This window comes from Emydura macquarii, unplaced genomic scaffold (genome assembly GCF_026122565.2).
Source record: "Emydura macquarii macquarii isolate MOO-44397 ecotype Brisbane River unplaced genomic scaffold, CSIRO-AGI_Emac_v2 contig_2676, whole genome shotgun sequence".
Classification (NCBI taxonomy): domain Eukaryota; kingdom Metazoa; phylum Chordata; order Testudines; family Chelidae; genus Emydura; species Emydura macquarii.
In genome coordinates this window covers 8,566,131-8,577,562 of record NW_027132813.1, presented here as the reverse complement: position 1 = coordinate 8,577,562, position 11,432 = coordinate 8,566,131, and the positions used below count along the sequence as shown (strand labels likewise).

General features: G+C 45.1%; 1 protein-coding gene across 1 annotated transcript in view; it reads right to left on the bottom strand.

The window, feature by feature from the left end:
* Positions 1 to 978: 978 nt before the first annotated feature.
* The window catches only part of EHD3 (EH domain containing 3), a 37,359-nt gene continuing 26,905 nt past the window's right edge, over positions 979 to 11,432 (bottom strand). Inside the window, exons 4-6 of the mRNA XM_067564822.1 lie at positions 8,557 to 8,969; positions 5,463 to 5,627; positions 979 to 2,968 (exon numbers count right to left, since the gene is read on the bottom strand). Of these exons, the coding sequence (XP_067420923.1) occupies positions 2,441 to 2,968; positions 5,463 to 5,627; positions 8,557 to 8,969 (1,106 nt within the window). The 3' untranslated portion in view covers positions 979 to 2,440. The remainder of the gene's footprint in view (positions 2,969 to 5,462; positions 5,628 to 8,556; positions 8,970 to 11,432) is intronic.

Genomic DNA, 11,432 nt, shown 5'->3' with positions numbered 1-11,432 from the left:
GGGTTTGGATGTGGCGTGGCTAAGCAATGCCGCTGCTGCCTGTGCTACCGTGGCTACGCTGCTATTTATACTTGTACTAGCTCTCATCGAGCTAGTGCAACTATATGAATGCAACTTGGAATTACCCTAGCGCACAGTGTAGGCCTGGCCTTAGATACACTCATCCTGCACACTCCCTGAATGCTAAATATGGGCTGTGTTACTGCTTACACCCACTTTCTATACCTCTTACTAGCATTACGTCAGCACTCAGTTTGGTCTTCACTGTGTCATCACCTGGTATAAGGGTCACCAAAATGAAGTATCCCATCTTGCAGTGATCAGTTAACACAAGCTCAAAAGTGTATGTGAGGGGGGGTTGGGACAACAAGATTTGACTCATTTCAGGTCCCAATGAATCTGTGGAGCTTTGGCAACTTCTCTTCCAGAAAAAATTACTTGGGAACCTGGCTGCTCCTACTGAAGTTAGTGGCAAAACTTTCACTGATCTGAGCAGGAGCAGAAATGAGCTTCTTATTTGGGTTTTACCCTTCCCACATATGGAGCTACGTTAATCTGGGGCATAATTTCACTGGCTCCAGTGAATAGCTTGTGACCAGTAGTCACAATTAGGTTCCTAGAAAGTAGCAGGAAATTTTAATGCAGATATTAACCAATCATGAGCCAATATAAGCCCACTAAGTTGGTCTGTACACAGGCAGGACAGGATGGTTTTCTTATATTGTAGCCCCATGCAAGAACAGAGGTCTCTTTAGGAAACCGCCTATATTTTATTCCACTATATAAGGGAGAAGAGAAAGAAACAGTCCTGGCATTTTTAATTTTTTTTTTTACTTTTTAAATAATGTTTTAGGACCAGGGTACAAAAAGGTTAATGCAATAATTTTTGAAAGGTAAATGCACTGCAATAAGCACATCCTACATACATAGAATATATTTCTCTATATAATATCAACATAGATATAAAATAAGTTATACTTGTCTTGATTTTTCATCACAGTAGGAGCTCAGCATATATAAAGTGACAACAAGAAACAGAACCATGCCCTCTCCCAAATGACAAATGAAAGGGCTGGGGGGAAAAGACCAATTTGAAATGGAGGGATTTTTACCAATGTAAAATCCCAGGAAAACAGAAATTTCACAGAGAATGAAAGGAAGAGTTGAACATTTCTTGGCTCAGGATGGAAGTTCTGGATGGAATAAATAGCAATTGTCTGAGGGCTACGCAAGGGCTCATTGCCGGTATCCACGCTATTGCTCACAAGGACAGAAAACACTGTAAGCCCTTCCTACTGCTACATAGAACCTCTGTGCTCCTGATAATGGACGATTTATCTGACAGTGTTGGATTTTTTTTTTTTTAAGATGAACTTGTAGTTTTCATTGTACACACTTCTGTGATAACAGGTAAACATATCACTTTCTAGGAATGATAAAGACCATCCATTGTCCATCAAGCTTTCAGAAAGAGAAAACACTGAGCAGTTCCATGTGACATATTCAGTGGATTACTTGGGGGTGATGAAGGGAGGGAAAATCCTCCTCTCTCAACCATCTGATCTCTATCTCTAAACATTCAACCATTTCCATGCAGGGAATGCCTTCATCCCCTCCTTCTCTCTGTTTTCCTGTGGGTTGTATTATCATTTGCTTGGCCATGCCCTGAGCAGGAATCTCCCACTGGAGTCAATGGGAGATGCAGGTGCTCAGTAGCTCTTTGGATCTGACCCACTGTGGTTAGAGGAATTCAAGCTGCCTAATTCAGATCCAAATTTCAAAAGCACTGAAGTTTAGGTGTGTTCATATCTGCTGTTTTGGCTGAGCCCCCGCTAACAACAAGGGCCACTTGGAAAATTCATAACTAGATCTCGATCCAGATTGCAGACACCTCCATAGATCATGTCCATAATTGCTTTTATCTGCGGTTTCGTTGTGGGCTCATCACTAACTGTGATGTGCTCTTTACTTTGATCTGCAGGTTAGGGACTTTTGTGTCGCTTCTCCTTTCCCAATAGGAATTTCACAAATGTCAGGCTGTGTCTGAGCCCAATTAAATAGCATGGATGAAGTTCAGGAATGACGTTGGCTATTATCCTCAGATAACTTGCGCCTGAGCCAACCCCAGAAGACACAGCCCACTTGATTCTTCCCTCCACCCCCATCTGTCAGCTTCTGCCGCTGCCTCTAAACCTTTCCTTGCCCTTCATCTTTACAGACTACGCACTAGGAAGCAAGAACATTACATAGGAAGAGTTAATTGCCTGTCATTATGAGAAAGGGTTGAGCTTTTTTGTTTTGCTTTAGGTTTTCCTTTGTACATTAAAATTGTTATAAATCCAAAGGTGACCTCACATCTAAATGTATAATTTAAGTCAGCACGTCTCTGGATCTTCTCTCTCTCCCTCTCCCGCCCTATCCCTCTCTGGTGACCTTTCTTTCATTCGGTCAGTTTCCTCTTGGATGGAGGGAGGAGATGGGAAGGAAGTTCATTTGGGAGCTCGTGACCTTCCAACTTGACCTTAATGAGATGATTAGCCAAGGCAAATTCCTCATCGTCCAGCATCCCGTCCTTGTCGATGTCAGCCAGTTTCCATATCTTGCCCAGCACAGTGTTGGGCAGCTTGGATCTCACCATCTCCCTCTTGGCGTTAGCCCCGGTTATTTTGCCATCGACGGGCGACAGCGTGTAAAAGATCTCATCGTACATGGGCTTGTCTCTGGCCACCACCCACTCTGCATCGTCGATTCCTTCTCCTGCTCCTTCACCATAGCCGTGTCCAAATGGGCCATGCAGGGTGCCCTCAAAGGCACCTCCCTTCACCATCTGGATGGGCCTTTGGGACTCTTCCTGGCGCACCAGCACCATGAGCTGTGCAATGTCATTGGCCAGCATGTCTTCCACGGTCTCCAGCAGTTTACTCTTCAGTGGCTGGAACCTGCTGAAATCTTGAGCCTGCAGCTGATCCTTAAAGCAGGACAACAACAAACAGGGTAAACTGCAAGCATTAGTGTGACTTAGCCGTGTTGCCCCGGGGAGGAGGTAACACGACAGCACTCAGTATGCATCTTTTCTGTCACAGGTCTCAAACCACTTTCACAGAGGGGGGTGGGGAAATATCAGGGACTCGAGTAAGGGGGACAAGGGGAGAGCACAGCTCCCCCTCCTCCGCCAGAAGCAAAGGGGGAGCTCTCTTGTCCCCTTGGCTGGTGTTGCTGAAAGTGTAGTAGGGAGAAGGACCCCTTCCTTCCCAGCTGATGTGACAGGAGCTCCCACTCCTGCTTCAATCAACTTTAACCCTTGGTAAAGATTATTATCCCCGCTTTATAAATGGGGACAGACAGGGTGCAGAGAGGATCAGAGACTTAGCCAAGGACCAGGAATAGAACCGTCTTTCCAAAAGCAGGCACTAGGAGAACTATTCAAGGCTCCCTCCACACGCCACGACTCCCTGAACCATTCAGCCCACATCTGCTTCCGTGCTTCATGGCACTTCAGCATGGCCTGCTACACCCAGGTGGTCTCTCTGATGCTCTGCATGGCAGACCTCCCACACAGATGAGGCATAAGAATTTTCTATTTACATGGCTTTGATTTTTGCCATCATAAATCACAATTTCAAGACATCAAAAAGATGCCTGTACGTTATGGCATACGCTATGGAGTACTGCTCCGTATTATTGGGTGGAAACATACAGTCCTAGTATTACATGGAAATGTATTATCCCAGATTACAATAAACAGAGGCACAAGTCAAGCTACATCAAATAGTTTTAGAAGCAATTGTGACATTTCAGGAGTAAACCTTCCTTTAAAAATGCACAAGCGTCCCTCTCCATTATCTTCTGAAGCAAACTCAGGAGAGCCTGCTGTGAGCTATGATTTCATTCTACCCCTTCTCCTTCAGGACATAAACTCATTGCCCATGAAAATAAGGAAGGAAGTTTTTCCTCTTAAGTGCACAACTGGCTGAGTGCATACTTGCGAAGGGGCTGTTGTCTTCCACTGAAACATCAGATACCAGTCATTCTCCACACCTACATATTGGCCTGGAACTTATCTGATGTGACAAACTCTGCTGTCCCTACTTTTCACAGCTACGTAAAAGTGCTACAGGTTCATCCTCTACTGAGAGAAGCCAAATGACCTAAATCTTTATCAGGGCCACTGACAGTAATTCTGGGCTCCAGGGCAGAACAGTGCCGTCCTGCCTTTTCCACCCATGGCCCTGTCCACAGTCCATCCCCCACTCCGCCCCAGGCCCCGCCCATTCACTACAACGTCCCTCCCCCTCTCCCGCTCGGTCCCCCTCCTCTCTTCCACACTCTTCCTTCCCTCAGCTGGGGGAGGGGACTGAGCAGGGAAGGGAAGGGACACAATGAGCTGCAGCGGGGGGCTGAGTGGGGGAGAAGAGGAGGGACACAAGCAGTGAGCGATGATTGGGAGGCTGAGCAGGAGTGGGGGAGGAGCAACACAGTGGCAGGGCTGAGGTGGAGTGTAGGCAGGGCCATGGGTGGAAGAGGTCCAGGCCCTTTTAAATTGCTGGGCCTCTGGGATATTGCTGCTTTGATGCTTCCCCCCCCAACTCCATCAGTGAGCCTGATCTTTATCTTCAACCTCTACTTCTTTATTAACGGCATCCATTTACTCCTATCAGTGGTATACAATTCACATCTTAACAGCTAATGAACTAAATCCTCCAGCTGGCCCATTCAGGGATGTGCTCTCAAGGACTTAAGAGTATTTTCCTTCTCTTTAAATGAACAGCAGCTCCCATCTGTTCCATAATAATCTTCACAATGCAACCGCTGGAAACAGGCGGCTGCCTGGAGTGCAGCCAGGCAATGGTTTGAACACATGCAGCATTGTTAGCATGTGCTACGAGGTGCACTATAGAAGGTCCTGATCCAACACTCGTTCAAGTCAGTGGAAAGGAGCCCATTGACTTACATGGCCGTTGGCTCAGGCCCCAAACGTGTAGCACAGGAAACCTGCTTGTTCCTTTAAAACCAGAGAAGGATACTTTAATTTTCACATCATCTTTCTCTACACAAGTCTTTCTTTGCCAGAAACAAACAAGCAATGGAGCAGGGAGCAAAAAAATAGCCCTCCTTTTAATACAGGTTGTTGTAAATATTACATTACTAGTATCTGTGAGGCCACACTGGTCCTGAGAGCTGTAAGGAAAGGAGCTAAATAATTTGCTGTAAGAGTTGTTTGTGCCATAGACTCAAGAAGTGAAGGAGTCTTCACTCTCACAAGTGCTTTAACCTGCCATTGTTGAAATATCCATGTCCAAATATATCCTGGACATAATGCAGGGTTCATTTCTGTATTACAAAAGTCCTCACACACTTATAGCAGCATCAGTCCAGCATTGTTTCTGACCCATTCCCCCCAGCTGCTATAATGCTCTTGCCTTCATTGGTCAATGCTCCAGCCTGGTCATTCCAGTACTTACCTGCATCTTTCTCAGATTTGGAAAGTCTCCTGGTGAGATCTGATGCTCTCGTTCGATCCGGCTATAAATCTCCCCCAAATTATTCACAAGCTCCTTCTTCTTATTGTCTTTGCCAAACACTGATGGCATTTCCTTCTTCAGGGAGCTAATGATGTAGGCATGGACCTGAAGGACATACAAAGAGAGGGGAAAGAACATTAATGGATACATCTGAACGTTATTTCCAGCAGATGGTACCCATGCATCCAAACTTGGGAGTAAACCCCATTCTTTCTCCCTTCCCACTCTTGCTAGTTATCACTACTGCACAACACAAACCATTCCCAATTGTGCTTCCTGATTAGTCTGACATAAATGATGAAGAATGTTGTGTACATTGAGGGATATGTTTTCAAGTCACCTGTCACAGGGAATTGTTTTGTTTCCTTTTACACTTCCCTTCAGGACAAAACATCCTTCCAACTAGCAATGCCAATTTAGTTAGCAGACACCATCCATCTAGCTATAGTTTAGTCTTAAGATTAATCCTTTCTGTTTGGCGTATTTTAATATGAATACATAAAATGAATATCTTACGTACAAGGATTCTGCAGACCCAGGGTAAGTAACTCCGCTGATGTCAACTTACATTAATGTGACTAAAGGCAGACTCTGTCCTACTCTCTCGATTGCTGAACTGACCTACAGTATTATAGAATCTTAGAACTGGAGAACTGTAGACTGGAAGGAACCTCGAGAGGTCTTTTAGTCCAGTCCCATGCACTCAAGGCAGGACGAAGCATTACAAACCATCCCTGACAGGTGACTGTCTGACCTGCTCTTAAAAATCTCCAATGATGGAGATTCCACAACCTCCCTAGGCAATTTATTCAAGTGCTTAACTACCTGTCTGTTAGGAAGTTTTTCCTAATGTCCAGCCTAAACTGCCGTTGCTGCAATTTAAGCTCATTGCCTCTTGTCCTGTCTTTAGAGGTTAACAAGAACAATTTTTATCCCTCCTCCTTGTAACAACCTTTTATGTACCTGAAAATTGTTATCATGTCCCCCTTCAGTCTTCTTTTCTCCAGACTAAACAAAACTGGCCCCAGGACTGACCCCTGGGGCACTCCACTTGTGACCGGCTGCCAGCTAGACATGGAGCCATTGATCGCTACCTGTGAGCCCGATGATCTAGCCAGCTCTCTATCCATTTTATAGTCCATTCATCCAACTTATACTTCTTTAACTTGTTGATAAGAATACTGTGGGAGACTGTATCAAAAGCTTTGCTAAAGTCAAGGTATATCACGTCCACTACTTTCCCCATATCTGACATAGCCAGTCACCTCTTCACAGAAGGCAATCAGGTTGGTCAGGAATGACTTTCCCTTGGTGAATCCATGCTGACTGTTCCTGATCACCTTCCTCTCTTCCAAGTGCCTTAAAATGGATTCCTTGAGGACCTGCTCCATGATTTTTCCAGGGATTGAGGTGAGGCTGACCGGTCTGTAGTTCCCTGGATCCTCTTTCTTCCCTTTCTTGAAGATGGGTACTATATTTGCCTTTTTCCAATCATCAGGGACCTCCCCCAATTGCCACAAGCTTTCAAAGATAATAGCCAATGGCTCTGAAATCACATCAGTCAACTCCCTCAGCACCCTTGGATGCATTTTATATGTGTGTAACTGATTGTTCCTTCCTATGTGGAGTGCTTTGCATTTGTTTTTATTGAGTTTCATTCTGTTTACTTCAAACCATTTCTCCAGTTTGTCCAGATCATTTTGAATTGTAATTTGAATTTTAATCCTACCCTCCAAAGCACTTGCAACCCATCCAATGGAGTGCAGCAAATGTGGTAGAGGAGTGGCAGAGTTGGGCGGGGGGCTTGGTATCATCTACAAACTTTATAAGTGTACTCTCTATGCAATTATCTAAATCACTGTTGAAGATATTGAAAAGAACCAGCCCCAGAACTGATCCCTGCAGGACCCCACTTGATATGCCCTTCCAGCTTGTCTGTGAATCACTGGTAATGACTCTCTGGGAACAGTTTCCAACCAATTATGCACCCACTTCATAGTAGCTCCATCTAGGTTGTATTTCCCTAGTTAGTTTATGAGAAAATTCTGCAAGACAGTATCAAAAGTCTTACTAAAGTCAAGATATACCATGTCTACTTCTTCCCTCCATCCACAAGGCTTGCTACCCTGTCAAATAAAGCTATTAGGTTGATTTGACATGATTTGTTCTTGACAAATCCATGCTGACTGTTACTTATCACCTTATTATCTTCTATGTATCTGCAAATTAATTGCTTAATTATTTGCTCCATTATCTTTCCAGATACTGAAGTTAAGATGACTGGTCTGTAATATTAGGTGAGGCCATCCTTCTGTTTCTTCACATAATAGTATGGCATGTTATGCTGATCCGGATAGCAAAGCGTGAAGCATGACTGAACCTCTTTTCAGCCAATGCAGGACTGTGTACAGTGTACTCTCAAGAGCTTCATTCAGCCCAGTTCAAATAGTTCCAGTGATGGGGCTTCCAACACTTTCTTTAAGAGACAGTTCCACAGGTTGCTAATAAGCCCTCAGTGCGATCTAGCAGTGTCAGTGAATTGCACTGTATCTCCTTCTCCAGTGTTTATTATTCATGTGGGTCTCCTCTGATCCACATTTCTCTGTTAATAGTATTCCAGGTTGGAAGCAAAAGGCCCAGAGCTGCCCAAGCCCTGACGTGTGCATTATTAGGTCTGGTGATCTGGGGTTTATTTTAAAGTTGCTATTTTAAAGCAAAGAGACTGTAAGAGATGGTGTCCATGGTTGCCATTTCTTGTGCTGACGGCATCCCCGATAGGACTGTTTTTGCTTCACCCTAATCCCATACCCATTATTATAACAGCACCTCTTTGTACAGCAAGGCCCTGCTGGGACATTTGTTTTTTTGTACATACTATGTGTATACACAGTGCTCCCCACCGACCCCCACTCCTGAGCACAACATGATGGACGATGAATATGACCCAGTTAGCTGAAATAGCCAAGACCCCTCCTCCATCTTCCCCACCTTAAACTCTACAAAATCAAGGTTGAGTTTCTCTGGCAAGACCCACCTTGGCCAGCCGTGCCCGCTTGATGAGATCGTTCAGCTTCCGCAAGGCTGCATTGCGGGGCAGACTCTGAATATCCCTGAACAGGTCCTGTTCCTCTGCCTCAAACAGCTTACGGTTGTCAGGGATCAGCAGCGGGTGGGACCAGAAGGAGCCAATGTAGACCCTGATCACCTCGGGTGTGTTGACGATCTTCCCTAGAGACCACATGAGGGCGCCGTACACCCGCATCAGCTGCTGCGTCTCAATTTGGTCAGCCTTGTTAAGCACCACCCTCATTTTGTCCTCATGGTTCTTCAGCGCCTTGATGACATCAGAGAACTCGTCTGAAATGTCCAGCTTGTGGGCATCGAAGAGCAGAATGATACGGTCAACCCGCTCTGCAAACCACTCCAATACGGCTGCAAAGTCATAACCTGAGGGGGGAGGAGGAAGAACAGAGATGCACATGGGAGACGAGAGAGGCAATGCTGGGCTGTATTCATTTACAAGCTGAAAAAGAGTAGACAACATGCCGCAGGTTGTGCAGAGCTCTGTGTGATTCAGATAAGAAAGTCATTGAAGACATCACTCTCTCCTCCAACATATCCCTGACCCCAACATGTGTGCTTCCCATACGTCATTCCTACCAACACCATTTTGCCTAAGTCATGTACGGTTTCTTTTACAGACAGCAGTCATCTAGACAAATCAGAAGATTGGGCCAAAAAAAATCTGATGAGGTTCAAGTGCAGAGTCTTGCACTTAGAATGGAAGAATCCCATGCATTGCTACAGACTGGGGACCAACTGGCTAGGCAGCAGTTCAACAGAAAACTGGGGGTTACAGTGGACAAAAAGCTGGATATGAGTCAACAGTGTGCCCTTATTGCCAAGGCTAATGGCATATTGGACTGCATTAATAGGAGCATTGCCAGCAGATCATTATTCCCCTCTATTCAGCACTGATGAGGCCACATTTGGAGTGTTGTGTCCAGTTTTGGGCCCCCCCACGACAGGAAGAATGTGGACAAATTGGAGAGAGTCCAGTGGAGGGCAACGAAAATGATTAGGGGGCTGGAGCACATGACTTAAGAGGAGAGGCTGAGGGAACTCGGCTTGTCTGCAGAAGAGAAGAGTGATAGGGGATTTGGTAGCAGCCTTCAACTACCTGAAGGGGGGTTCCAAGTTGGATGGAGCTAGGCTATTCTCAGTGGCGGCAGATGACAGAATAAGGAGCAATGGTCTCAAGTTGCAGTGCGGGAGATCTAGGTTGGATATTAGGACAAACATTTTCAATAGGAGGGTGATGAAGCACTGGAATGGGTTACCTAAGGAGGTGGTGGAATCTCCATCCTCAGAGGTTTTTAAGACCTGGCTTGACAAAACCCTGGCTGGGATGATTTACTTGGGGTTGGTCCTGCTTTGAGTAGGGAGTTGGACTAGATGACCTCCTGGGTCTCTACCAACCCTAATATTCTATGATTCTAAGTCTTAAAAGCCCCCTACACAAGAATTGCCATGTTCAAAACGCAAGCTGGTTGGTACATCCCTGCATGCAGCCACATGATAGGAAAGTCTATCCTCTTAATTACTTTTCATTGAGGTAACCCACAAAGATTGGAGGGTTCTGGATATTATAACCTGTATCCATGCTGTTCTGAGGTGCATTTCATTCTCCTAATTAATGATACTTGGCCTTGACAGAATTTAATTTAAAAAAAAAAAAAATTTTGAGGGATAGTATGGACATTTACTTTTAAGCATTTAAAAAAAATTTTTTTTATTCATTTTCACAGTTCCAGGAAATTATGGGGTGGGCGTGGGGTATCAAACAATAATTATTTAATGGCAGTAGATATTGAGATTAACAAGTTAAAGCTTTATGACCAGTAAAACAAAACTGTCAAAATCACATGTCAAAATATACAAAGTAAATATCCTTAAATCAAACTCTAATGTGGGTGAGTGACTGGGGAAGGACATTCGAGGGAGAGCCGTGCTCTGGGGGTGGAGAGGTGACTGGGAAAGGGGGAGCGCATTCCTGAGCGCTCCTCCAGGCTCCAGCAGAAGCCGCTGTTCTGCCCCCAGTGGCAGAGTCCAGTTACTGCAGGTAACCAGACTTTCAGTGTGACTGGACACAGCCAGGTCCTTCTTTTGACTGGACTTTCCGGTCAAAAACTGGACACCTGGCAACCCTACTCCGAAAGGCAGCATTGTCAATAATCCCAGAGATGGACTTGAGCTGTACACTTTGGACCTGCTATTCAGGATGCACTAGAGTTCAGGACAGTCAGACCCAGGGGTTAGGTTTGGGTCTGTCTTTAAATCATACTGTTGGATACGGGAAATGTAGATTTTTATTTTCCCCTCTGGCCATATGTGATTTTTGTTTTCTTTTAAAGCCAGCCCACAACATCACAAGCTGGTGTCCCATCCACACTGCCTGGACATCACCTTTTGCGATGCTCAGCATACCGGCTATCTGAGGAACTCCGAGTTCTACACTCCTCTAGCAAACAAAGATGCTCTTCCCAGCACTATCATAGCATGCAGCTTCCCTTCTGCCTTGTTCAAAGAGGCGAGGGCTCAGCAGCTGCTATTTTCAGCCAAATCGTTAAGAAAATCCTGTTCTTCTTGCTTCCTTGAATAAATGTATGAGAATTTATGAACTTTTCTTTTGCAACACCTTGAGGGAGGCAGTGCACCCTTGTGCCTAGATCAGGGCTATGGAAGGCAGGAGTCTAGGGCTCTGTTCCTGGCTCTGCCACAGATTTGTTGTGTGACTTAAGCAAGTCATCTAGGATGAAATCCTGGGCCTACTGAAGTCCATGGCAAAACTCCCATGGACTTTAACAGGGTCAGTATTTCAGCCCTAATCTCTTTGTGTGCTTTAATTTT